At 40.4% G+C, this 26,651-nt stretch overlaps 1 protein-coding gene across 6 annotated transcripts in view; it reads left to right on the top strand.

Moving 5' to 3' along the window:
- The window catches only part of msi2b (musashi RNA-binding protein 2b), a 965,373-nt gene that overhangs the window by 790,525 nt on the left and 148,197 nt on the right, over positions 1-26,651 (top strand). For all 6 annotated transcript variants that reach the window (XM_034178760.1, XM_034178765.1, XM_034178763.1 and 3 more), the window contains exon 10: positions 4,216-4,290. In XM_034178760.1, coding sequence (XP_034034651.1) covers positions 4,216-4,290 — 75 coding nt within the window. The remainder of the gene's footprint in view (positions 1-4,215; positions 4,291-26,651) is intronic.

Raw genomic sequence — 26,651 nt, 5'->3', positions numbered from 1 at the left:
TAACATCGGGGTGAATGTGAGGCATTATTGTAAAGCACTTTGAGAATCTGATGCAGATGGAAACGCGCTATATTAATGCTATATTATATCGTTCTGTATTTACCATTTATTTAAATTGCCTAAATTGCTTAATGTGCCTAAAACATGTAAGGTGAATGAAATGCTGTTATATACCAGAAATCACTTTTCACTTTTAACATACATAATTACAATTACGTAATTTCTTTCCGACAGTCAACCATTGGTGACGTAAATTGGAGGTGATGGTCTAGTTGTTAAAACTTTGGGCTTGAGACCAGAGGATCCTTGGTTCAAATCCCAGCCTGACCAGAAAATCACTAAGAGCCCTTGGGCAAGGTCCTTAATCCCGTAGTTGTTCCCAGTGTGTAGTAAGTACTTTGTATGGCAGCACCCTCACATTGAGGTGAATGTGTGGCATTATTTGTAAAGTGCTTTGAGCATCTGATGCAGATGGAAAAGCGCTATATACAGGGATGAGATTTTTCCTTGGATCCGCGGATTTCCGCGGATTTGACAGTCCCGGGGATCGATTTTGTGAAACGTCCAAATCCGTTGAGAAAATTTTAGGGGGGGGTAAGAATGCAAAAAAAAAAAAATTAGTACCTTTGTTTAATAAAATTGTCTATTCAGAACACTGAGTGGTCTTTGTTTGTTATCGCCGACGCAGCAAGTTCAATCAGTCCGTCAGTCAGCCGAACGCGGAAGTAACCCTGTGCTGATCAGTGACCAGTATGAAGTAGGTGCACAATGAGCATGTAGTGTAAGGGAGGTAACAGTGTAGTCTTTCAACTTCCAATATTCGGTAGTTTTCCCTCCAACAAATCATAAAAACTGAGACGGTATCGAAGCACAGTCGAAGCTATTACTTACGCACGTTTTCATTGGTTATTACAAAGCTTATGACCAATCAGCGCAAAGGTTATATATCCGTTTCTCCCGCCCTTTCCTTTTTCCCGCCCTTACATGTATGTTTGTTAACAAGTGGGCCATGCTGAAAGTGGAGAATGCTGAAAATCAAGTAAGTCTAGTTATGAAAAAATATTTTGGTCACAAAAATACACATGTACAGTAGTAGATGGTCTTAGGGTCTTAGGGTTTACAGTTTGAATTATAGATATGAACACCTGGTATTTATATAGTTTTTAATATCATTTTAGTGCAATTGCTGTTTTAAAACACATGTTTTAAAACAGCAAAAATGCTTTGGCCCTGGCCAGGGCTCTGCCCTGGACCCGCCGGGGCCTGCGGCCCCTGGACCCTGGCTTATTTTCCTCTGAAAATCGAATTTGCCAAACTCATCCCTGTATATAAATGCTGTCTATTTACCATTTAACCACAATTTATAGGAAAATTTGGTTGTTTTTAATGAGGTCTTTAGGTATCATTTTATGATTGAGTGGTCCAGTATTGTTGTCGTGTACCAAAAAGCACACCTGTTTTTGTTTTTTGTTTTTTTTACCCTCTGGAGTCTTAGCTATTTGGGGCACTTTTAACTATGTTTGGTTTTACCTTCATAATTTACATTACAAAAACTTTTTTTTTTTCAGCACAACCTCACCTGTGTGACTTTACAGTTTTTCTTTCATTCTGACATACTGCATTAAAACAGTGACCCAATATTTACCCCAAAACATACAATTCAAATCAGAAAGAAGTCAGTTTCTTTACTGTGAAACCAGAAATATTTTTAATGAACTATTTTCAGAACTTAGAATGTAAATAGAAATTGTAAACTTCAAAAATATATCTAAAAAATGTAGCATAAACAAAGTTATATACAACAATTCACATTAAAATGGAGGAAATGCTTCAGGCATTTTTTTGTATCTATTTACATGCAATGAGATGCCAGACAAATTATATTTGTGCCACTCAGAAAAACAATTCCTGTTCAATGCACATCAGAAGCTCCAAAAAATTGTACAGATATTCCACCTCAATATCCATATGTATTTTTCCCTAATTCCTTGTTTTTGTAGCATTTTTATTGGTGTTGGTACAGACTGTCCTGACTGTGTTCGTGTCCAAAAAAAAAAAAAACAATAGAAAAAGGTGTTTGGGGGGTGGAAGTCTCTACCTGAACTCCTGTGTTCTCTGCCCCTGGAGCCTGCTTAGTGCTGGGTCAGTGTGTGTCTCCATCCTGCTGTGCTCCAAGACTCAGCGCTGGAGCAGAAGGAAGGAGAAGCGCGCGGTCTGATCCATTGACCTGATCTGTGTGCACAGATCAGTTAATCCACCTGCTCTGGTTTGTCCAGACCAGAACAATAAAGTCCACTTCATTATCAGATTGATAACGCTCTGGATCAGCCTCTAATATCCCACTCCGCGGTTGATTGTATCCTACTCCGGGGTTGATTGTCTTCAAGCAGTTAAAAAAAGAGAATTGACACGCTGTTCCATGACGCCTGATTATTTTACCTCACTAAATAAATAAAAAAATACTACACCTCACACTAACTACACACACTAAAACACACTCCAAGCATGGCAAATAACACACAACTTTCAAAATTGATCGCTTTCTTCTTTTTGCTCTGCATGAACCCACAATTTCCCTTACTCAACAACAAAATTACGTGGATTGGGGATCATTGTTTATTTGGTAATATATTTTACACCAGTGATCAAGAAAAATTTGTGTTTTTTTTACCTGTTTACTGTCGCAGAGAGAGAGAGAGAGAGAGACACACAGAAGAAAAGTCCCGTTCGCAAAACGCGCGCGCACACACACAGACTGTCTGTGTGATGTCATCAAACCCACATGAAGATGGTTAATGTGGTTGGTTAATTACTGAGTTTTCCACCAATGGTAAACCCCTCTCTCCTGCTGCAGTTGAGGGAGTCCTGTTTCTTTCCAGCCCTCTCGCTCCTCCAGCTGAAATGAGGAAATGAGTCATTTTGCTGCAGCTGTCTGCAAAACACACAGTGAATATGAGAATATTATGCCCCCCCAAAAAAACTTATGATAATTCAAGTTATACTTGGCCTATTAAAAAATTTAAACATGCATTCAAACAGACACTCAAGATGGAGCCGATTGTGAGTTACGTCTGCTTAATTAGGTCATGTGACTTTTGACGTGAGGGCATGTCATTCGACTCCAGAGGGTTCATTTGAGGGTGGTGGCCAAGTGGTTAGTCTGCTTAGTTCCAGTGCAGAAGGTTCCCTGTTCAAACATCAGGAAGGGCATCTGGTGTAAAACTTGTGCCAAATAAAGATGCGGATCCACCTGCTGTGGCTACCCTGCGGGAAAACAAGTGAGCAGCTGAAAGGACTTAAATGGACTGCATTTATATACAGCTTTTCCATCTGCATCAGAAGCTCAAAGTGCTTTGCAATTATGCCTCACATTCACCCATTCACACAGACACTTACACAGACTTACACACCAATGTCAGGGTGCTGCCATGCAAGGCGCTCACTACACACCGGAAGCAACTTTGGGATTAAGGACCTTGCCCAAGGGCCCAGAGTGATTCTGCGGTCTGGCTGGGTTTTAAACCGAGGATCCTCTTGTCTGAAGCCCAATGCTCAACCACTAGACCATCACCTCCCCTAATGTAAATAGACCAACTATCATTCATTAGATTTTTTGTTAAGATAAGAATGCTTGAACATTTATTTTATGATTGAATATCATTTTCTGTGTACATAACTGATTTACAAAACAAAACATTTAAATGTGTTCAGATGTAAATGTAAATGAGCCTTTTTTTGCAAAATGTCCAAACATACTCAACAAAAACAACAAACACTTTCAAATTGTGAAATTCACAGAATACTGACAAAAATGATGTACCTATGACAAAGTTCTTGGCACCCTTTTGATGAATTTTCAGTAAATCATCACTTTGCAGTCAGTTTTCTTGACACATCTCAGGGGATGGACACATGACCTACACCAAGTCACTGAATATATCTTGGAGTTGATTTACTTTGATCATTAAGAAATACAAACAGTACGATACTGTGTGGTTGCCTGAGGAATGGAAGGGAAATGTACTAATTTTTAAGAGTATCAGTGTGATGTTCAGAGCATCGTGCAGAAGAATCAACTCTATGTATGCACCTTCCTAGTTGCATTTTTCCATGTGTGTCCTCCCTGTTGGTGTTACATCTGTAATATTTTGTACACTTGTCATAATTTCTGCGTTTCTCCTGACTCATTTTTAATCGTTTTCTTTTCTGTTAAAGGTTATCCTAATATTGTGGCAACGTACGGCCGCGGATACACTGGATTCGCACCAAGCTACAGCTACCAGTTCCCTGGTGAGTTCACGGCTTCTTTTAATAACTCGGCCTTTAGGCTGATGTCTCTTCCGCACTCCCCGGTGCACATGCACATGTGCACACACTTGCACAAACAGTCATAAATGTATGTGTCAGTCATCGAGTAATTCACAAGGATACGTTGCATGCCCGGATTCCAACCCTCCACTCTGGAAGCTGACATACAGTGAAGTAAATTGCTTATTCTTTTTTATCCCTCATTTGAACACGACCATGACCAAGTGTCTAAAATGGAGGAAGTTCTTAGTCGTCCGTGGCCCAATGTATGCAAATTCATTTATGGAGAAGCAGAAAAATATGCAGTGCTTTGTGTAGGCAGATTTTAAAGTGTGTTTTCTTTTCTTTTCTTTTTTTTTCTTTTTTCTTTTTTCATTTTATAATGGAAAATAAATTAAGTCATTTTCTGCATTAAAAGTGTTGACTCAGAGTGTTGGATACTTAATGGGAGTCTGAAGGTGAGCAGGCATACTTGGCTGCTGCAAGTGGGTCTGTATCTCTGCGGTGGCTCACTTAGACAGGCATCCCATCAATTTCATGCTTTATTTAAGGACTTTACACATACTATATTTGCCATGCCAGACATCATCTCTGCCACTGATAAGACAGAATGGGAAATATCTGACAGCAGCTCAGATCTCTGTAATATCTTTGTGAAATAGATTCAGAAATGGTAACGCCGGCGGTCCAGCTGTGCCCACCTGCAGACCACACATATGCTAGATTTCTAATATACTTTGTCAGAATAAAAAGGGAATAACATCTATTCATCAGTGTCGGAGAAGGTGAGCGTGTGAATGAAGCGTTTTTTTGTCTGTTTGTTTGAAATAAAACCATAATTGTGTTATATAACACCCTCACCTTTTAATAGATATAAGGAGAATGTGTTTTTATGTGCAGCACATCCACAAGGAAGCTGATAGTAAATTAGCTTTTTCCTTAGAGAGGTCATATTGTTCACCTTTTCAGTGGATAAACTAGGTTACAAGGTGTCTTAAAACAGATATTAAGGTTTGTTGCAAAAATGCGAAATAGACACAGTGGAGACTGCCTTTAAAAAAAAAAAACAAATTTACCATTTCACAATCTATTTCTCTGCCTGTTCCTTTAAATTGAACAGACCGGCTGCATGCCATGCCCCTCCTCTGTTCTGTTAACGGGCATCCTGTCATCTGTCTCCCAAAGATTGCAACATAAATTGTGGAGCAGACAGTGGACATCTCACAGAGCTTGCTAATGTGTATACAAGCTTCCGTGACATATGTCACAGGAGTTTAAAATGAGTCGTGTCAGGCCTCAATTTTGCATTTAGCATGAAAATGTCTGCACGCATAGACATATAACTGACAACTGACTGGTTTCACAATACGATGCACCGCTTACTGGCTGCATTATGGGTAATTCCCGATATTGAAAAGCCGCGGGTGGACTGTCCGTGTTGTGATGTTTTTTACTGTGTGTGTCAAACAAATGACAGCTGTAATGCCACCAAATGATTTCAACAGTTCCGATAAAGTCTACAATGGTTTTCATTTGTGAATCATCTCAATGTTATTCCCACATATTGCACATCTACTGTCTCTGTCGTCTTGGGAACACAATTCACGGGGCAGCTGCGATGCTCAAAACACATCTGGAACACTCCTCATGTAGTAGGTGTGCAAGCTGTTGGTTCAGATGGTAGGTCTGTATGTATTCATACATTTAAATTTTTGTTTACATACATTAAACTTGAAATACGCTTTCAGGGAGTTGCTGTCACCTGAGTGCTGTAAGTTCAGCTGCACTGAAAAAAACAAACAGCCAAAAATAAATAAATAAAACAAGCCAGTTAGAGCCCTGCAAAATCACTTGTTTAGAAAAAACATTTCCTCCTCAAAATATAATAAGGGGGAAACTGTTATTAAAGACAAATAATGTGAAAAGCTAGGGCTGGCTATGACGACCTTGCTGCAGAAACACTGCCAGTGTGAATACATATATGTCCGATGAGTCTTGGCAGTCCATGCTGTCGGTATCGATGTAGAAGTGCTTATCTTGAGCAATCACACTGCTGCACTGTAATATTAAAGCAGCCATTTGTGTGATTTTGATGATGATTAGCATGAAACCACAGCTTTTCTCAAAGAGTGGTCCGTGAGCAACTCCTGGTTGTCTGTCAGTATATTGGTAAGGGCCCCTTCACGTATAACACAAATGAAGCAGACTAGTGCACAAAGGAGGAATTGCATGCCAGTCGTGTAAAATGGGAGCCGCCTCCAACGCCTCGTACACCTGTCACTACAATTATTCTTGCACACCAGCGGCCGAAAGACCCTGTGAGAGCTCATTCAATCCCTCTCACAGCAGTTGTCGAAAATGTATGGCCATTCATGCTGTCAGCACAAAAATAGTGAGCACACGACCACTTTCATGCTGGCTCTGGAATTTGTCTAAGTGCCCCCACAACTGTGGAGTTGCCAAACACATGTGGCGTGCCAGAGTGTAGGCTTCCCCCTCAACACTTGCCATGTGTGTGTATCGTGCGTGTGTTGCCCCCCCACACACACACACAAACACACAGGTGTGCGTGTTTCACGCGCCCCCGCACAACACGTGCCGTGCAGGGGGGCACATTTCATGGAATGCTGATATGTATGTACAGATGGGGAGCAGCCAGCCAGAGTGCACATAGCACAGCGAGGCGCCTCTTAGCTGATCGCTGGCCAGAGACTCACTAACAGCCTTTAATGATGGCTCAGTGCACACGACGTTTCACATTACAGACACAGAGACCACAGCCAGCACAGGTATAGAAATAATTACTACAATAACTACATATACAATTACATGCCAAAATAGCTTTTAAAAAAATGTCACATAACACAGAAACAGAGAGTGAGACTTTGGTCTGTTGAGCTGTCGAGATCTCCGATCATGGATGTCACAGCTGTAGAACATATACCGTGTTTTGATGGACATGACCTTACAACTGTCCACCATGACGCTCGTGTGTGTGCTTGCTGCCATCACGTGGATATACATAAAACATGTATCACTTTTGTGACAGGCTGAAGTGCGCGCACATTGACAAGCTGTCCCAGGTGAAACAGACTGTCAGATCATGTGGACACATAGCAGGCAATCTGAATGTCACGTCTGTCTGACAGGACATGGCGCACCGCAGGATTATGACAAGCCAACCAACAAATACGCCACTTTCAGTCACATATCACCAAAAATATGCCATAACAACTGCACTTTTGTCAGTTATTGCAGCATTTTTTTTTTTCGCCGTAATTAGAGAAAACAAAAACTTCCTCTTGATTTCTCTTTTTTTAAATACATTTATCCTTCTTGATTTTAGGCATTTTACACTCCTGTTATAAGGCAGTGATTGTAGCGCAGTGGTAAAGCTTCCATCTGTTAATCAGAGCTTTTGTAAATTTGCAGGTTTGAATCCCGCAAGTGGCATTTATTTTTTATTTAATTGCAGGGTTCTGTATTGGGCTCACTTTTATTTATCATTATATCCACCCAGTGATTTTCACTAAGTGTACACCAATATCTAATCTATCAGTGTCTGGTGATTGTAGTAATTATTTCTATACCCGACTGGACATGATAAGGCATAATGAGAGCGCACCGCTTCATTCATTCATGTCATTTCATGACCGTACGTCTGTGACCATGGGTCATATACAAAGGCACAGAGGGATCATACTTTTATTGTCGCTTGATAAGAGGGATTAAATATTGTACATTGCGGTGTTTTTTATGGTGTGTAGATTTTTTTTTTTTCTCTACAGCAGTGCGTAATGTGGTTCTACACGTTCCACGACCGTGTGTCCCTCCCACCATCCTCTCAGTGTTTTCGGGGTTTACTCATTCGGGCTGTTTCACTGTGATTCACACTGATTTCTACTTGTTCGTGCTATGTATGAAGGAGCCCTAAAATATCACATTTTAAATTGTCATATTCTATTTTCAGAGTGTTTCTCAAACTGTTGAAAAGTGACTCCAAAGTCTAATAGATTGCAATACTGTTAAATATAGTGCTGAAATGGTCAGTAGACCTATTTTATTTATTTATTTATTTATTTTAATTTATTTTATTTTTTATATATTTGGGGAAATAGTTGGTCCACAAGATAGTTTTCATTGGTTACGTGGCCCTTGGTCTGAAAAAGTTTGAGAAACACTTCCATAAATAGATCTTCTTTCTCTCTGACATACAGTATATACCCACGCCACCATTTGTAAAACATCCAGCAATCAGAGAAGTACCTGGAAAGTTAAAAAGACTATCATTATTTAATCCATATCAGTAAATGAGATTTTAGTTAAACATGGATTTTTTTTTTTTTCTTTTTAATGTTTACCGTTTAGGACAAATTAAGGGATATCACCTTTCCCGAGGCAGAATGTATGATCCTGACCATGTTAAACTCAATTTAAAGAGTTTGATCAAGCTGTATGATTAAAACAGCCTCCTCTGGGCTCCCTCAAATCCTGACAGGGTAATTGGAATTTATATTGTATGAATCAAACTCGTGCAAATTAAATAACCTCAGGCCAGATATTGACTAGCATCCTTCCTTACCAAGATGTGTGGAGCATCCTCAATTTAACTTCAAAGTCTTTCACTGTACTCAGCCTCGATTAATCTAAGTGGGGCCAAACAGTCTAGATGTATGTAAGAGGTATTTTTTTCTAATCCCATCAGACATCAGCAGTCCACTATTATCCCAATACAGTTGAACAGATAATCTTTTATATGTCAACATAAAAGGAAAAATCAGAGATCAAACACTGAAATAATTAAGACAACACAATAAGTAGTGATAACCTAAATGTTACCTTTGGTAAGGTTAGGCCCCCATCACACTCAGATGCGACCATGAAGACCACACTGTCCTGAAAATTACAATAAATGCAGCAGGGATGTGGTCAAACTGGAAAAAAGCCCATATTGCATCCTTACTATGCCTCTGCCATGTTCTCACTGCATCAAACTCATCCCAACTAATTTCTTACTACGCACGTGATCACATGTACACCATGGCCAATGCATTCTTGCTACCTTCTTACGATGACCAGTCAGATCACACTACATTCTCACTGCATCCGTCTGGTCCCTTATAATGTTGCACTTTTTAAATTGTTCTGCATGTTTTGTTATGTCCGCATCTACGCACGTTCAAAAACAAATACAGTCTCAAAGTCTGAGCTCCTGAAAGTGAGCTGTCATGGTGCTGATCGGACAGTGGATCATCAGAACGAAGGACAGCTCAACTTCGTGAGCGCTTAATACCCCATGTACATGTCTGGAACCACAAGTTGTATTGGGAAACTTACGTAAACAGTGTAAATGTTTGAATTGTGAAGGAGCATCACCTTCAAGATTTTGACCATTTTTGGTGTCATGGATGTGGCGAAATGCGACTCCTGCACCTTATCCCAGATTTGACTTGAATTGATGAGAAAACACTCATACAGATTGTTATCAGTTGAAACCGAAGTGATGGTGAGCAAATGGAACCAGTATGAGGTCTTCTACAATGTGGCATGGACATACCATGGTCATAGTATGACTGTATAAGTGCGTAGAATTTGTGGTGAGAACAATTACCTTGGTTGAATGATAACTTGCGTGACCTCAAGCATAAGACTAGAATGGAAATGGCATGGTTCAAAATTCGAAGTATTCCACTTTGTGTGGCATGATGCTGTCTTAAACTATAAGCATGCACTACTGGCTACAAAGTGGGCCTATTACTCTGATTTGATAAACAAAACCAAGCATGACTCAAAGTTCTTGTTTGACATGGGGCAACACTTATTCAAGGGCAACCACCTGTAAGTCGCTCTCCTTTTTCAGCAGAGGATTTCTTGGATTACTTTGAGAAGAAAATAGAAGACATTAAGTTAAACCAGCATGCCTTAACCCAGCCACTACACCCTACTATTCAGGTGGGTGCCATCACTGAGGTGTTACCTAGATTTACAGAATTTGATAGTATGTCACTAGGCGTGCTAATGAAACTCGCAACATCTACAAAAAGTGCAACCTGCTTATTTGATCCTATATCAACAAAACTGTTTAAGGACCTGTGGCCCACTCTTGAGCCCATTGTGCTGGAAAAGATTAATCTGTCATTAACTTCTGGATCTGTTCCTAAATGTTTAAAATCTCCAGTGATTAAACCATTTCTTGGGACCCCTTCACACATAGTGCTAATTTGGTCGATTTGCACATAAAGTGTGCATAAAGCAGGAATCGTGTGCAAAACGTGTAAAATGGCAGCTGCCTTGTACACCTGTTGCTACAGCCTCGTACATCTGTTGCTGCAACTATTTCCATACACCAGCGGCTGAAAGACAGAGTGTGCCCTGTGCGAGCCCATCAAACCCTCTCACGGCAGGTCTTGGCCAAATTCCAGGTGACACACACGAACATCTCACACCGCTCGCATGGCACTTAGAAAATGTGTGGCCCTTCGCACTATTAACGCGACAACAGTCAGCAGACAAATACTGTTGAGCTGGCAGTGAAATTTGTCTAAGTGCCCCACAAGTGTGGATTTGGTCTGTGTGCTAAACTGACAGGAGTTGTGGCCGCCGACAGAAGCGGCTGTGGAGATCTGTCGTTCTGGACATCCCAGCTGGACAACACGTGCTGTGTTTGGACGGACATGGACTAACAACTGCCCACTGTGGCGCGCGTGTGTCTGCTTGCTGTCATCTCATGGACATAAATAAAAACATATATCTCTGTGGCGATGGGCTGCAGTGAGTGAGCGCGCGCGCAGCGCACACATCGACAGGCTACCCCCAGGTTGAAACGGACCGTGAGATCATAACACACAGTGGGTGATCTGACTGTCACATCACCCACGCAAGCTCTGTTTCACATGATGCGGTGTCAGTCCTAGCGAGCCATCCACAAGACATGGGTGTCAGGCAGGACATGCGCGCCAGCAGATGTGGACATCATGAGATGAACAAATTGCTTCTCATTCATGTTATTGTATGACTGTATGTCTGTGACCATGGGTCATCTACAGAGGAACAGACGGCTCATATTTGTATTGTCTGCTTGATAAGAGGGATTCAGTATCATGCGATTTTTGTATATGGTGTGTGGTTTTATTTTATTTTTTTAAATACATCCATGCCCTTCCTGATATCAGGCAGTTTCCTGCATCTTTCACAGGCCGGTGATGGTGGCTCACTGGTAAAGTTTCGGACTGGCAACCAGAGCTTTTGGAAAGCACGCATTCGAATCCCATGGGTGACATGTATTTTTTTTTCACAGCAGCTGCGGGATGTGGTTACACATCGCACTGCTGCTCACACTATGTTCCCGCGTGCACGAACCGTTGCCTGTCTGCCCGTCAGCGCGATGTTTTGTGGTGTTCTCATATGAGCTCTTCCAGCAGGAGTTGCCCTGAGTTGTACATATTCGTACTATGTGTGAAGAGGCCCTTAAGAAATCTAATCTTGACCCTAGTGTATTGAAAAACTATAGGCTGATATCAAATCTATCATTTTGTTCTAAAATTCTGGAAAAAGTGGTTTCATGGCAGCTTGTGGACCACCTTACTGGGAATAATCTTTTTGAGCCACACCAGTTTGCTTTTAGAAAATATCATTCCACAGAGACAGCTCTCACTAAAGTGTTGAATGACCTTCTGCTTCCAATGGATTTGGACACCACTACGGTTTTGGTGTTGTTAGATCTCAGTGCTGTGTTTGATATGTGGATCATCATATTCTGCTCGATAGCCTGGAGAATCATTTTGGGATTAATGGAAGTGCCCTTGCGTGGTTGACGTCATACCTGACCAGTCATTCTCACTGTGTTTTGTACAATACCACTACCTCTAACCTTAGTCACATGAAATTTGGGGTTCCACAGCAGTCCGTATTAGGCCCCCTGCTTTTCTCCCTTTATATAGCACCCCTTGGGCACATATTGCGGCATTTTGGGTTTACCTTTCACTGCTATGCTGATGATACTTAGTTGTCACTCATCTCACTCACTTTCAACCGCTTATCTGAGATTGGGTCGCGGGGAAAACAGCTCTAGCAGGGGACCCCAGACTCCCCTCTCCCTTGCCACATTGACCACCTCTGACTGTGGGATCCCGAGGTGTTCCCAGGCCAGTGTGGAGATATAATCTCTCCACCTCGTCCTGAGTCTTCCCCGGGGTCTCCTCCCAGGTGGACGTGCCTGAACACCTCCCTAGGACAGCACCCAGGAGGCATCCTTACCAGATGCCCAAACCACCTCAGCTGGCCCCTTTCAAAACGAAGGAGCAGTGGCTCTACTCCGAGCTCCCCACAGATGACCGAACTTCTCACCCTATTTCTCTAAGGGAGACACCAGCCACCCTCCTAAGGAAGCCCATTTCAGCCGCTTTTACCCGCATTCTAGTTCTTTCGGTCATGACCCAACCCTCATAACCATAGGTGGGAGAGTAGGAACAAAGCTTGACCAGTAGATCGAGAGCTTCGCCTTTTGGCTCAGCTCCCTTTTTATCACAACAGTATGGTAGAGCGAATGCAACACTGTTCCTGCTGCTCTGATTCTCTGGCTAATTTCATTCTCCATTGTCCCCTCACTCGTGAACAAGATCCCGAGGTACTTGAACTCCTTCACTTGGGGCAAGACCGTATTCCCTACCCGGAGTAGGAAATCCATCAGTTTCCTGCTGAGAACCATGGCTTCATATTTAGAGGTGCTGATCCTCATACCTGCCTCTTCACACTCGGCTGCAAACCGATCCAGTGAGTGTTGTAGGTCACTGGCCGATGAAGCCAACAGGATCACATCATCTGCAAAAAGCAGTGATGAGACTCTGAGCCCACCAAACCGGAAGCCCTCCTCCCCCCAACCACGCCTCGATATCCTGTCCATGAATATCATACTTAGTTGTACATACCGATAACTGCTGGTAATCTCATCCACATAAAATCCTTAGAAGTTTGCCTTGTATCAGTGAGAAGCTGGATGTCTGGCAGCTTCCTACATTTTATACTCTGATAAGACTGAAATGATGATTCTTGGTCCAGTGAGACATCGGCATCAATTTGACCAGGTAATGCTTAGCCTCGGCTCTTGTGTCCTACATCACACTGACAAAGTGAGGAACCTTGGGGTAATTCTTAATCCTATGTTGTCCTTTGGCCTAAACATTAGAGATATTATGAGGACTGCTTTCTTCCACCTGCGAAATATAGCGAAGATTCATCCCATCCTGTCTATGGCTGATGCTGAGACCCTGATTCATGCATTTATCTCTTCTAGATTGGACAACTGCAATGTTCTATTTTCTGGTTTACTGCAGTCTAGCATTAGGGCTCTCCAATTGGTTCAAAATCCTGCTGCCAGACTTTTGTGGCGGGTCACAGAGCTTTACTGGTTTCCTGTCCTTGTGAGATCAGATTTTAAGGTTCTGCTACTAGCCCATAACAGTGTTATTAAACCTAATTAAACCTTATGTACCGGCCTGGGCTTTGCGTACTCAGGATGCAGGACTACTTTGTGTGCTTAGGGTGAATAAAAAGTCTCAATTTTTTTCACATTGTCATTATGGGTTTTTCTGTGTAGAATTTTGAGGGTAAAAATTAATTTCATCCCTTTTGGAATGAAACAGTAACATAATAAAATGTGGAAAAAGTGAAGCACTGTGAATGGTTTTTGGATGTTCCAGCAGGAACATTAACAATTTTTACTCGTGGCCATCAGATATGGCTATTGAGTATTGTGAAGGTTTTGCGTCCGTCCATACGTCCGTCTGTCCATCTGTCTGTGCTCAGCATAAGTCCAGTCCTGTTGCTGTCAGAGTTTTCAAATTCACACGGAACATTCTTAGGACACAGACCTTGGACAAATTCAAAGATGGCTAACCTTGACCTATTTTAAGAGTTATTGTCACATTCTATTTCAATCTGATCACTTTGTTTTTGAGTGGCGAGGGTAACAACCAGTGTTGCCACAGTTACTTTAATAAAGTAATCCAATTACTGATTACTCCTTGAAAAAGTAACTTAGTTACTTTACTGATTACTCAATTGTAAAAGTAACTAAGTTAGATTACTAGTTACTTTTTTAGTTACTTTCCCCAGCTGCTGACAACAACCCTCTGCCACCTCAACATGACAATGATACCTGTTTTGCCAAAACTCACTTTATAGTCACCCTTTCTTGACTTCAATGAAAATAAATACTTATTTTATAAAAAGTAAAATAATCTTTCTTGACCTCATATTTAACTGTTGACAGCACTGTAACAGTAAAACTTGCAATTTGTAACCTACATTGTTTATAAATGTAACTATTAAATTCTAACATTTTTCTAATATTTAAATTCTCTATAAACATTTTACTTGTCAAAATTATTATTATTTTAAGTAGTATTAGTAGTTCTTCAAAACTGGACCTTTAATCTAGGGGTGTTGTGGGGGAGGGGGGCACATCCCTGCCCCACGCCCCCATTCCATCTGGATTCGCCCCTGCTTTGGCGTTTGCGCACAAAGAATGGATAACATTTATGCAGAAAACATGACCAGATTTACAGGTAAGAAAGTTTTATTGTGTTTTCACATCATGTGGTCCTCAGAAAGAGAGTTTAGGTGCATTTGAGTGGAAAATAGTGTTAGTTGTTGACACGTCGCGGAGGATCAGCTGTTTTTAACGAGACGATACGGAGCGGCTCAGCTCAGAATTCTAAATAAAGGAGGGAAAAAGCATAAAAATGACTTTGTAAAGCTCAGTGCAGGTGTGCTGTTTTCACCGCGCTTTAAGAGGTGAGGATGAGTCGTAGCTGATGAAAAGCTCACAGCTCGCTTAAAGTGGGCAGTCCAGTCGAACCCCGACCCCCTGCCCACGGACCAAGTTTAATGCTGCTGTCGACCCACAATGCAAAAATAATAGTAACGCACAGTGACCTGGAGAAATAACTTTAATCTGATTACTGATTTGGAAAGATTAACGCGTTAGATTACTCATTACAAAAAAAGTGGTTAGATTAGAGTAACGCGTTACTAAGTAACGCATTACCGGCATCACTGGTAACAACCAATCAGAGTAGAGCTGCATAGTGACGTCAGTGGCTGCTCTCTCCAAAATCGCTTTGTGTGTTTATATACATGTTTCTCTTATATTACGTAAAAGCTAGCGAGAAATAAACACTTTTAAACCGAAAACTGTTTTTGGAACCTAATAACACCTCTGAAGTGATTTACAAGACATTTAGCGGATGTTAGCATGCATGATAACCTCCACTAACTCAAACCTAACTTCCGCTCTTGTCAAAAACTCAGTGTAGTGTAGGAAGACGGGATTATGGGATCGATCATGTAGGGCATTGGGGAGGTCTGTGCAGTTTTATTTGTGTTATTTTAGATTTGTCCACAGCTGGTTGCAATGCTCCCCACCAAACAGTTGGTGGCCGTAGTGCACTGAGGTGGGTTATGATTTGTGGACTGAAAGGAGTAGAGGAAGAAGTTCGGTTGAATTCTGCTCTGTTAAAAAGAGAAATAAAGTTTGTGTTTGATGAGTTAATAAGCCTGCTCAGCCTCTGTACCACGGTTAAGACACCACTGTGCAGGGGACGGAATTAACATGTACACACAGACGCAGTTAAAATGTAAATATTATTTGTGATTGGTTGGTTGATTGATTGATAGACAGTTTTATTGATCATGTGCAAATTGTTCGTAAGACAATATGATCTTAATAATGAATTAAACACCTGCAAATTATAAAGTAGACAATGCTCATATGGCCAAGGGTATTTTAGCATTGCGTTATAGTTAGGGTTTGTCAATATTTTTGACCATGAAAGTTTATTCAAACAAAAATGTTTGTTGAATTTAGTGTAAGCTAATTGGTCTGGTAATATTTTTCAAAATTAGTTGAAAAGCTAATCTGTTCACTAAAATGTGAGGTTTGCTCATTAAATGCTGTTTCACTGAAATGTGCCCAATCGTGACGAGACGACATATGGTGCAGATGTGAAATGTTGATGATCAATAAACTGAAGGAGCTCACGTATAGAAAAATGAAATTTATGCAACGATTTAATATGCACAGTCTGAGTGAAAACAAAGTAAACGGCAGCGTTCCGTGGAGCCAGGTGAACTTTAAACAGACACCGGCTCAGTGGGTGTACAAAAAAAAGAACAGCGGACACTCGGTCCTCTGGGCGCTGTGAATTAATTCCATCATTGATTTGATATTGATCACATGCAGTATTTTTCTGTATGTCAGTATTTGTATGCCAAGAGTTGTTTGCGAAATTTTTCCAGCACAGCACCGACATCATTGCTACTTAATGTGCTTACAGAGCCTCAAATATTACTGATGTAAATCAGATCGTTTTCCATCTGTCAAAAACCTGTCCGTGCATGTGAGTATGTATCAGAGCATTGCCCAAAGAATCTGTGAAGGTTAATCTCAACTGTCCAGGTGGTCTGATACCCGATGGAAGTTGAAGCCAAATCACTGGACTGCAGTTTTATTTGGAGATAGTTTATATTATAGAAAAGTTGTTTTTTTTTTAATCCTCTCACTTTTCATGTGAGGTGGTGCTATAATAAAATACTCTGATGACTGAGTTTGTTTGTTGTTTATGTCTAATGCCTTAGCATCATGTACGTTCATCACTGGCACCGCAATGATGTTGCACACACATCTGCTGACAGCGGGGGGCAGAATGTATATGGACAGCTGGTGTTGGCATAATGTGTCATAATAAGTGGGACTGTGCCAATAAGAAGACTGTTTATGTAAACAGTACAGGTTTCACGATTGAAGCAAAAGCCTGCAGATTTTAGCAAATGCAAATGAGGCAAGAAATGCATTTAGTATAAACAAAATTGCACACAGACTGTTGGTTTGGAGTGACGACACCATACATTGTTACAGTATTTGCATTGTCATACATATTCATAATCTTGAATAAATGAATGAATGAATGAAGGAATTTATTCAGACAGACACAAACATTGAACATTGGATCTGTCATCAAAACATCACATCACATTCACCTTATTTTTCCAATACAAAACTACAGAAAAAAAGAATATCAACAAAAAAAATGCATGTCTGAATAGGAGTCAGAAGAAGTGAATCACTTTTATAACCCACCCCTCTTTATAAATTTGTCCTTAAGTGGCAAAAACATATTTCAGCTTCCTTAAGAAGCTGCTTCAAAGTTTCAGCTGTGAACACTCAATCTCTTCGCTGACATACTTGGAAAAAATATTTTCTTTTCATTTTTTTTTAAACTGATGAATTGTTTGGCATTGTTTAAGTTCTTGATTCGTTATTCCATGTTTTTACTCCACTCACAGAAACACAAAATCTTTTTAATGTTGTACGAAATTTTTGAATTTGAAAACAATTTGATAAACAGACTCGTTTGTTTAAACAGACTAATTGATTGTTTTTAGCTTTAAACAATATCTGAAGAGTTTGAAACTCTATTAAATCCTGCAATTTTAATATGTTTGTTTCAATGAATAATGGATTTGTGTGGTCTCTGTATCCAGCATCACTGATTATTCTTATTGACCTTTTTTGCAAACTGATTAGTGGTTTTAGAGCACTTTTATAATTATTGCCCCAAACATCTTCTGCATCTTCTGTTAACAAGGCTCCTCTCTGAGCATGGCGCTAATTAAAATATGGTAATATTAGTGAACAGTATAAGGTTTTTAGTGATTTTTTTTTTTATCTAACATATATCTTGCTTTATATAAAACTGACAAACATTTTTAGACTTTATTTTGTATGTTTTATATGATTCTTCCAATTTAATTTCTCATCAATTATGACTCCAAGAAATTTATTTTCTTTTACTCTTTCAATTTCAACACCTTGTATATATCTGTCTTTTTACAATTGCAAACATGATTTTTGTTTTGTTCAGATTTAATGATAATTTATTTATCTTCTACTGTGGAGAATGTAACAAGTCTTTAAAAATATAAAACAATGAAATAAATTATCTTTCTTGATGTTGTGGAACATTTTATTTCTTGTCCCTATGTACAGATGAGGACAAAATCATGAGCGCCCCCCCCCAGTGAAATTTAACATTTTCTTCAAAATTTTCCCAAGTGCTTTTTTTAGCATAGCAAGGAATTTTCAGAATAGCATTTATATACATGCTAGGTTTTTTCTATGCTTGCATTATCTTACTTTACACACAGAATCACAATTATTTCACAAAAAACACAAACAACCAGGGTCAACTCTATTTCCTTCCCTGATGCTAATAAATCAAATCAAATCAATTTTATTTATATAGCGCCAAATCACAACAAACAGTTGCCCCAAGGCGCTTCATATTGTAAGGCAAAGCCATACAATAATTACGGAAAAACCCCAACTGTCAAAACGACCCCCTGTGAGCAAGCACTTGGCGACAGTGGGAAGGAAAAATGTTGTGTGTTGGGGGGTGTGGCTGGATATTTTGGTGTTCTTTTCTTTTCTTTGCTCTCCAGGTGGCATGAGAACTGATTTGTCTGTGGAGAAGGTGCTGGCTGAAGAATCCTTCACCCTCATCAACATCATGTGCAGCACCTGTGAATGGTGCTCACATGCAACCTTAAAGACTTTCAGCTGAAGCAGATAATTGGATGGCGTTCTGCATTTAAGTCATGTGTGATTCAAGCAGAACTGCCGGGAACTCGACCTTGTGATGTTCGTTTGTGAGACGCTGAGGACCGCGCCTGGGTTTGACACATCGAGCCCGTGAAGCAAGGAAGGGTGAGGGACACATGCTGTCAGCACACATCAAAGGTGATTAAGTGTTTGACTAATTGTTGATAGTAACTTGGTATTTTGTTATGCAGTATACTTGAATTGTGATGAGGATTGTGCAGCTCGCTTCTCACTGCTGTGGCATGCGGACAAGTGGTCCTCCACCTGTTTTGACAAGCTGCTTATTTGCATAAATCTTAAAATACAGACCTGTATGTGTTGCTGATAGTGTGTGTCTTTTGAAGGATATTAGTTGTAACTGCTAACTTACCTCACCTCTTCTATGCTTCGCAGAGAGTCGGTTTGTCGTGTCCACCTGGGGGGTGTTTGGCGGTGGTAGTGGGTCCAGGAGCGCCGGGCTTCGATCCTTTTGGGCGCTGGAGAGCGTGCCAGCCTTCACTCCACCAGAAGGACGCTATTTTGGTTTTTTTACACTTTTTATGCACCAGTGGGTGAATAAATATATTGTTTTTGGAACCGCTTTTCTGGTTATTTGTAGCGCTGGGTTCCGTCTGACGCAGGTCCGCTCCTCAACCCGCGTCGACACATAACAGTAAAACTCCCTTTTAACAGGAAGAAACCTCCAGCAGAACCAGGCTCAGGGAGGGGCAGTCTTCTGCTGGGACTGGTTGGGGCTGAGGGAGAGAACCAGGAAAAAGACATGCTGTGGAGGGGAGCAGAGATCAATCACTAATGATTAAATGCAGAGTGGTGCATACAGAGCAAAAAGAGAAAGACACACTCAGTGCATCATGGGAACCCCCCAGCAGTCTAAGTCTATAGCAGCATAACTAAGGGATGGTTCAGGGTCACCTGATCCAGCCCTAACTATAAGCTTTAGCAAAAAGGAAAGTTTTAAGCCTAATCTTAAAAGTAGAGGGGGTGTCTGTCTCCTTGATCCGAATTGGGAGCTGGTTCCAGAGGAGAGGAGCCTGAAAGCTGAAGGCTCTGCCTCCCATTCTACTCTTACAAACCCTAGGAACTACAAGTAAGCCTGCAGTCTGAGAGTGAAGCGCTCTATTGGGGTGATATGGTACTATGAGGTCCCTAAGATAAGATGGGACCTGATTATTCAAAACCTTATAAGTAAGAAGAAGAATTTTAAATTCTATTCTGGAATTAACAAGAAGCCAATGAAGAGAGGCCAATATGGATGAGATATGCTCTCTCCTTCTAGTCCCTGTCAGTACTGTAGCTGCAGCATTTTGAATTAACTGAAGGCTTTTCAGGGAACTTTTAGGACAACCTGATAATAATGAATTACAATACTCCAGCCTAGAGGAAATAAATGCATGAATTAGTTTTTCAGCATCACTCTGAGACAAGACCTTTCTAATTTTAGAGATATTGCGCAAATGCAAAAAAGCAGTCCTACATATTTGTTTAATATGCGCATTGAATGACATATCCTGAACAAAAATGATTCCAAGATTTCTCACAGTATTACTAGAGGTCACGGTAATGCGATCCAGAGTAAGGATCTGGTTAGACACCATGTTTCTAAGATTTGTGGGGCAAAGTACAATAACCTCAGTTTTATCTGAGTTTAAAAGCAGGAAATTAGAGGTCATCCATGTCTTTATGTCTGTAAGACAATCCTGCAGTTTAGCTAATTGGTGTGTGTCCTCTGGCTTCATGGATAGATAAAGCTGAGTATCATCTGCGTAACAATGAAAATTTAAGCAATGCTGTCTAATAATACTGCCTAAGGGAAGCATGTATAAAGTGAATAAAATTGGTCCTAGCACAGAACCTTGTGGAACTCCATAATTAACCTTAGTCTGTGAAGAAGATTCCCCATTTACATGAACAAATTGTAATCTATTAGATAAATATGATTCAAACCACCGCAGCGCAGTGCCTTTAATACCTGTGGCATGCTCTAATCTCTGTAATAAAATTTTATGGTCAACAGTATCAAAAGCAGCACTGAGGTCTAACAGAACAAGCACAGAGATGAGTCCACTGTCTGAGGCCATAAGAAGATCATTTGTATCCTTCACTAATGCTGTTTCTGTACTATGATGAATTCTAAACCCTGACCGAAACTCTTCAAATAGACCATTCCTCTGCAGATGATTAGTTAGCTGTTTTACAACTACCCTTTCAAGAATTTTTGAGAGAAAAGGAAGGTTGGAGATTGGCCTATAATTAGCTAAGATAGCTGGGTCAAGTGATGGCTTTTTAAGTAATGGTTTAATTACTGCCACCTTAAAAGCCTGTGGTACATAGCCAACTAATAAAGACAGATTGATCATATTTAAGATCGAAGCATTAATTAATGGTAGGGCTTCCTTGAGCAGCCTGGTAGGAATGGGGTCTAATAGACATGTTGATGGTTTGGAGGAAGTAACTAATGAAAATAACTCAGACAGAACAATCGGAGAGAAAGAGTCTAACCAAATACCGGCATCACTGAAAGCAGCCAAAGAGAACGATATGTCTTTGGGATGGTTATGAGTAATTTTTTCTCTAATAGTTAAAATTTTATTTGCAAAGAAGGTCATGAAGTCATTACTAGTTAATGTTAAAGGAATACTCGGCTCAGTAGAGCTCTGACTCTTTGTCAGCCTGGCTACAGTGCTGAAAAGAAACCTGGGGTTGTTCTTATTTTCTTCAGTTAGTGATGAGTAGTAAGATGTCCTAGCTTTACGGAGGGCTTTTTTATAGAGCAACAGACTCTTTTTCCAGGCTAAGTGAAGATCTTCTAAATTAGTGAGACGCCATTTCCTCTCCAACTTACGGGTTATCTGCTTTAAGCTGCAAGTTTGTGAGTTATACCACGGAGTCAGGCACTTCTGATTTAAAGCTCTCTTTTTCAGAGGAGCTACAGCATCCAAAGTTGTCCTCAATGATGATATAAAACTATTGACGAGATAATCTATCTCACTCACAGAGTTTAGGTAGCTACTCTGCCCTGTGTTGGTATATGGCATTGGAGAACATAAAGAAGGAATCATATCCTTAAACCTAGTTACAGCGCTTTCTGAAAGACTTCTACTGTAATGAAACTTATTCCCCACTGCTGGGTAGTCCATCAGAGTAAATGTAAATGTTATTAAGAAATGATCAGGCAGAAGGGGGTTTTCAGGGAATACTGTTAAGTCTTCAATTTTCGTACCATAAGTCAGAACAAGATCTAAGGTATGATTAAAGTGGTGGGTGGACTCATTTACATTTTGAGCAAAGCCAATCGAGTCTAACAGTAGATTAAATGCAGTGTTGAGGCTGTCATTGTCAGCATCTGTGTGGATGTTAAAATCACTCACTATAATTATCTTATCTGAGCTAAGCACTAAGTCAGACAAAAGGTCTGAAAATTCACAGAGAAACTCACAGTAACGACCAGGTGGACGATAGATAACAATAAATAAAACTGGTTTTTGGGACTTCCAATTTGGATGGCCAAGACTAAGAGACAAGCTTTCAAATGAATTAAAGCTCTGTCTGGGTTTTTGATTAATTAATAAGCTGGAGTGGAAGATTGCTGCTAATCCTCCGCCTCGGCCCGTGCTACGAGCATTCTGGCAGTTAGTGTGACTCGGGGGTGTTGACTCATTTAAACTAACATATTCATCCTGCTGTAACCAGGTTTCTGTAAGGCAGAATAAATCAATATGTTGATCAATTATTATATCATTTACTAACAGGGACTTAGAAGAGAGAGACCTAATGTTTAATAGACCACACTTAACTGTTTTAGTCTGTGGTGCAGTTGAAGGTGCTATATTATTTTTTCTTTTTGAATTTTTATGCTTAAATAGATTTTTGCTGGTTATTGGTGGTCTGGGAGCAGGCACCGTCTCTACGGGGATGGGGTAATTAGGGGATGGCAGGGGGAAAGAAGCAATTCTCAGACATGTCTCTGGAGGAATCCCAGTCCATTTTTTGGGGGGAATCTCTCAAGATCCTCCAGATTTGATAATCTTCTGGCATGGACCTTGGTCTTCAGTTCACCCCACAGATTTTCAGTGGGATTCAAGTCAGGGCTTTGTCCAGGCCAATCAGTACCATTCAGTTAGGTCTTCTAGAGGTACTGTAGTTGTTCACCAGCAGTGACACATGTTTTGGCTCTGTATCTGTGTCCTGTAAAAGTCTTCAACTTATTGAAACATTCATTTTTCCTGCATTGACCTTCGTGTCTCTGGGTTGTCAGCCTTTGAGTTCAAGAGATGACTGGGAAGAGGTTGTGGAAGTCATGAGGTCCCTGGACTGTGGGGTTTGGCAGTGCCAATATCTTTGCAGGAGAATGAAAGTCCAAGTCTTTAGGATCCTGGTGCTTCATGTCTTACTGTGTAGTTGTGACACTAAAATGATTAGGTCTCTTCAGAAGATCTTTGTGCACCGCTGGAATGACTTTGTGTCAATGCAGTGACTGATATGAGGAATATAATTTCTATTGTGAAGGAGCGTCATCTTTGACATTTTTGGACATGTGGCACTTTTCTCTCGGCGTAATTCAGCACATAGGTGCCTCAATGTTGAGGACTCCAGTAGCTGGAGAAGGCGAAAGGCGTGCCAACACTTCAACAAGCTGTGGCAGATGGTTACTTTCAAGAGGTGGAGTTGGACCAGTTTCCTGCCCTGTTCAAGTTGTTGCCATTCAGGACACAAGGTGGTTCCTTGGTGTTGTGGACCCTACCACAAGAACTTGACTTGGCATTTTTTATATATATATATATATATACGAGGGCTGTCAATAAAGTTACGGTCCTTTTTATTTTTTTCAAAAACTATATGGATTTCATTCATATGTTTTTACTTCAGACATGCTTGAACCCTCGTGCGCATTCGTGAGTTTTTCCACGCCTGTCAGTGACGTCATTCGCCTGTGAGCACTCCTTGTGGGAGGAGTCGTCCAGCCCCTCGTCGGAATTCCTTTGTCTGAGAAGTTGCTGAGAGACTGGCGCGTTGTTTGATCAAAATTTTTTCTAAACCTGTGAGACACATCGAAGTGGACACGGTTCGAAAAATTAAGCTGGTTTTCAGTGAAAATTTTAACAGCTGATGAGAGATTTTGAGGTGATTCTGTCGCTTTAAGGACTTCCCACAGAGTGAGACGTCGTGCAGCGCTCTCAGGCGGCGTCATCAGCCTGTTCAAGCTGAAAACCTCCACATTTCAGGCTCTATTGATCCAGGACGTCGTGAGAGAACAGAGAAGTTTCAGAAGAAGTCGGTTTCAGCATTTTATCCGGATATTCCACTGTTAAAGGAGATTTTTTTAATGAAAGACGTGCGGACGGGTCCGCGCATCGGGACGCAGCCGACGTGACGCTCCGCCACAGGAAAAACACCTCTGTTGAAAGCCTTAAGGACAAGTTGGAACATGTCCTGCCTGTTAAACAATTTCTCATATACTCACTCCACTGAAAGCCATCAAAAGCCGCCTGGATTTTACAAATGGTTATCAACACGGAGGTGTTTTTCCTGTGCCGCCGCACCGCGTCGGCTGCGTCCCGACGCGCGGATCCGTCCGCACGTCTTTCAGTAAAAAAATCTCCTTTAACAGTGGAATATCCGGATAAAATGCTGAAACCGACTTCTTCTGAAACTTCTCTGTTCTCTCACGACGTCCTGGATCAATAGAGCCTGAAATGTGGAGGTTTTCAGCTTGAACAGGCTGATGACGCCGCCTGAGAGCGCTGCGCGACGTCTCGCACCGTGGGAAGTCCTTAAAGCGACAGAATCACCTCAAAATCTCTCATCAGCTGTTAAAATTTTCACTGAAAACCAGCTTAATTTTTCGAACCGTGTCCACTTCGATGTGTCTCACAGGTTTAGAAAAAATTTTGATCAAACAACGCGCCAGTCTCTCAGCAACTTCTCAGACAAAGGAATTCCGACGAGGGGCTGGACGACTCCTCCCACAAGGAGTGCTCACAGGCGAATGACGTCACCGACAGGCGTGGAAAAACTCACGCATGCGCACGAGGGTTCAAGCATGTCTGACGTAAAAACATATGAATGAAATCCATATAGTTTTTGAAAAAAATAAAAAGGACCGTTACTTTATTGACAGCCCTCGTATATATATATATATATATATGTGTGTGTGTGTGTGTGTGTGTGTGTGTGTGTGTGTGTGTGTGTGTGTGTGTGTGTGTGTATCAGCAGTACAGTGGGAGCTCTATTTAAGAAGGACAACTCATTTTGAATAAGTCTAGATAATTTTGAATAAGTAAAGATAATTTTCCTCACTTTACTTGTCTTTTCTTTTTCTTTTCTTTTTTCTTTTTTTTTGATGTAGGTTAGTATGTTCATAAAAGGTTTATAAGCACTGACACAGTGGCTTGTGACAGTTCTTCGTGTCAGATCTCACTGTGGTTGAAAAAAAAAATAAAAATGGAAGAACATTTTGCAGATTGTGATGCTGTACATACAGGAGTTTGATGCAAGCAGTCGTATTGTCAGTGTCAGCTGAAGCAGAGAGGAGGCTATAATGTATGCATGCAAATGTGAAACGAGTTGATATGCTCTGCCTTTAGCACCCGAGATCTCAGTCCTCTTTCTCTCATGGCATTGCTGTCATTATACCGTTTTTGAATGAAAATAGTTTTAATAAGAATGTCTCAATCAGTTATTTTTTTCTTTCCCTGAGATTCATGTAAATTGATTATGTGCTGATAGACAATGTGATGCAATGCGGGTTAATGTACCGTAAGTACGGTTTCTACTTTCACGAATTGTCATGATCTATGCAGTGCATCCAGAAAGTATTCACAGCACTTCACTTTTTCCACATTTTATGTTACAGCCTTATTACAAAATGGATGAAATAAGTTTTTTTTACACAATCATGACACTCACTTGTTTCCAATTAGGTGTTCTTTTCTTTGAGCATTCATCAACTTTCCCAGTCTTTTGTTGCCCCTGTCCCAACTTTTTTGAAATGTGTTGCAGGCATCCATTTCAAAATGAGCAAATATTTGCACAAAAACAAAAAAAAAGTCTATCAATTTGAGCATTAAATATCTTGTCTTTGTGGTGTATTCAGTTGAATATAGGTTGAAGAGGATTTGCAAATAATTGTATTCTTTGCATTTTATGTCCCAACTTCACTGGGGTTGTATAAATGTTTCATGAAGACATTACAAATTTGTTATTAATAATTATTAAGCCAGCTATTGATGTTCTTACCAATGAGTAGCTAATAAAAAAGAATGCTTAATAATTTATGAGGAAAAAAATGTAAAGACAACAAAAATATGATTTGTAATGTATTTTGATCACTAATGAGTAGTGTCTGATTTTACATTTGTAAATGATGAACTATTAATGATCAACTTTTCTTGAAAGGTTTGTGGAGAATTAAAAAATCATTTATAAATGTTTTATAAAGACATTGCATATTTTGTTATTAATAATTATTAAGTCATCTGTTTATGTTCTTGTCAATATTTTGTAAATGATTTGCAAGTAGTTATTTAAGCATTTACTTACACTTTATAAATGCTTTACTCATGGTTTATAGTGTGCAGTTAATATAAAGTGTTACCTAACTTTTTTCCACTCCAGTAGTGCCTTTGAGGCACCCTGCACAGAAGGAATGGAGCTGAAATTACTGTAATGCCAAAAGTGCAGTGCT

The sequence above is a fragment of the Thalassophryne amazonica genome, chromosome 9 (genome assembly GCF_902500255.1).
Source record: "Thalassophryne amazonica chromosome 9, fThaAma1.1, whole genome shotgun sequence".
Classification (NCBI taxonomy): domain Eukaryota; kingdom Metazoa; phylum Chordata; class Actinopteri; order Batrachoidiformes; family Batrachoididae; genus Thalassophryne; species Thalassophryne amazonica.
This window is presented reverse-complemented; position numbering and strand designations above follow the sequence as displayed.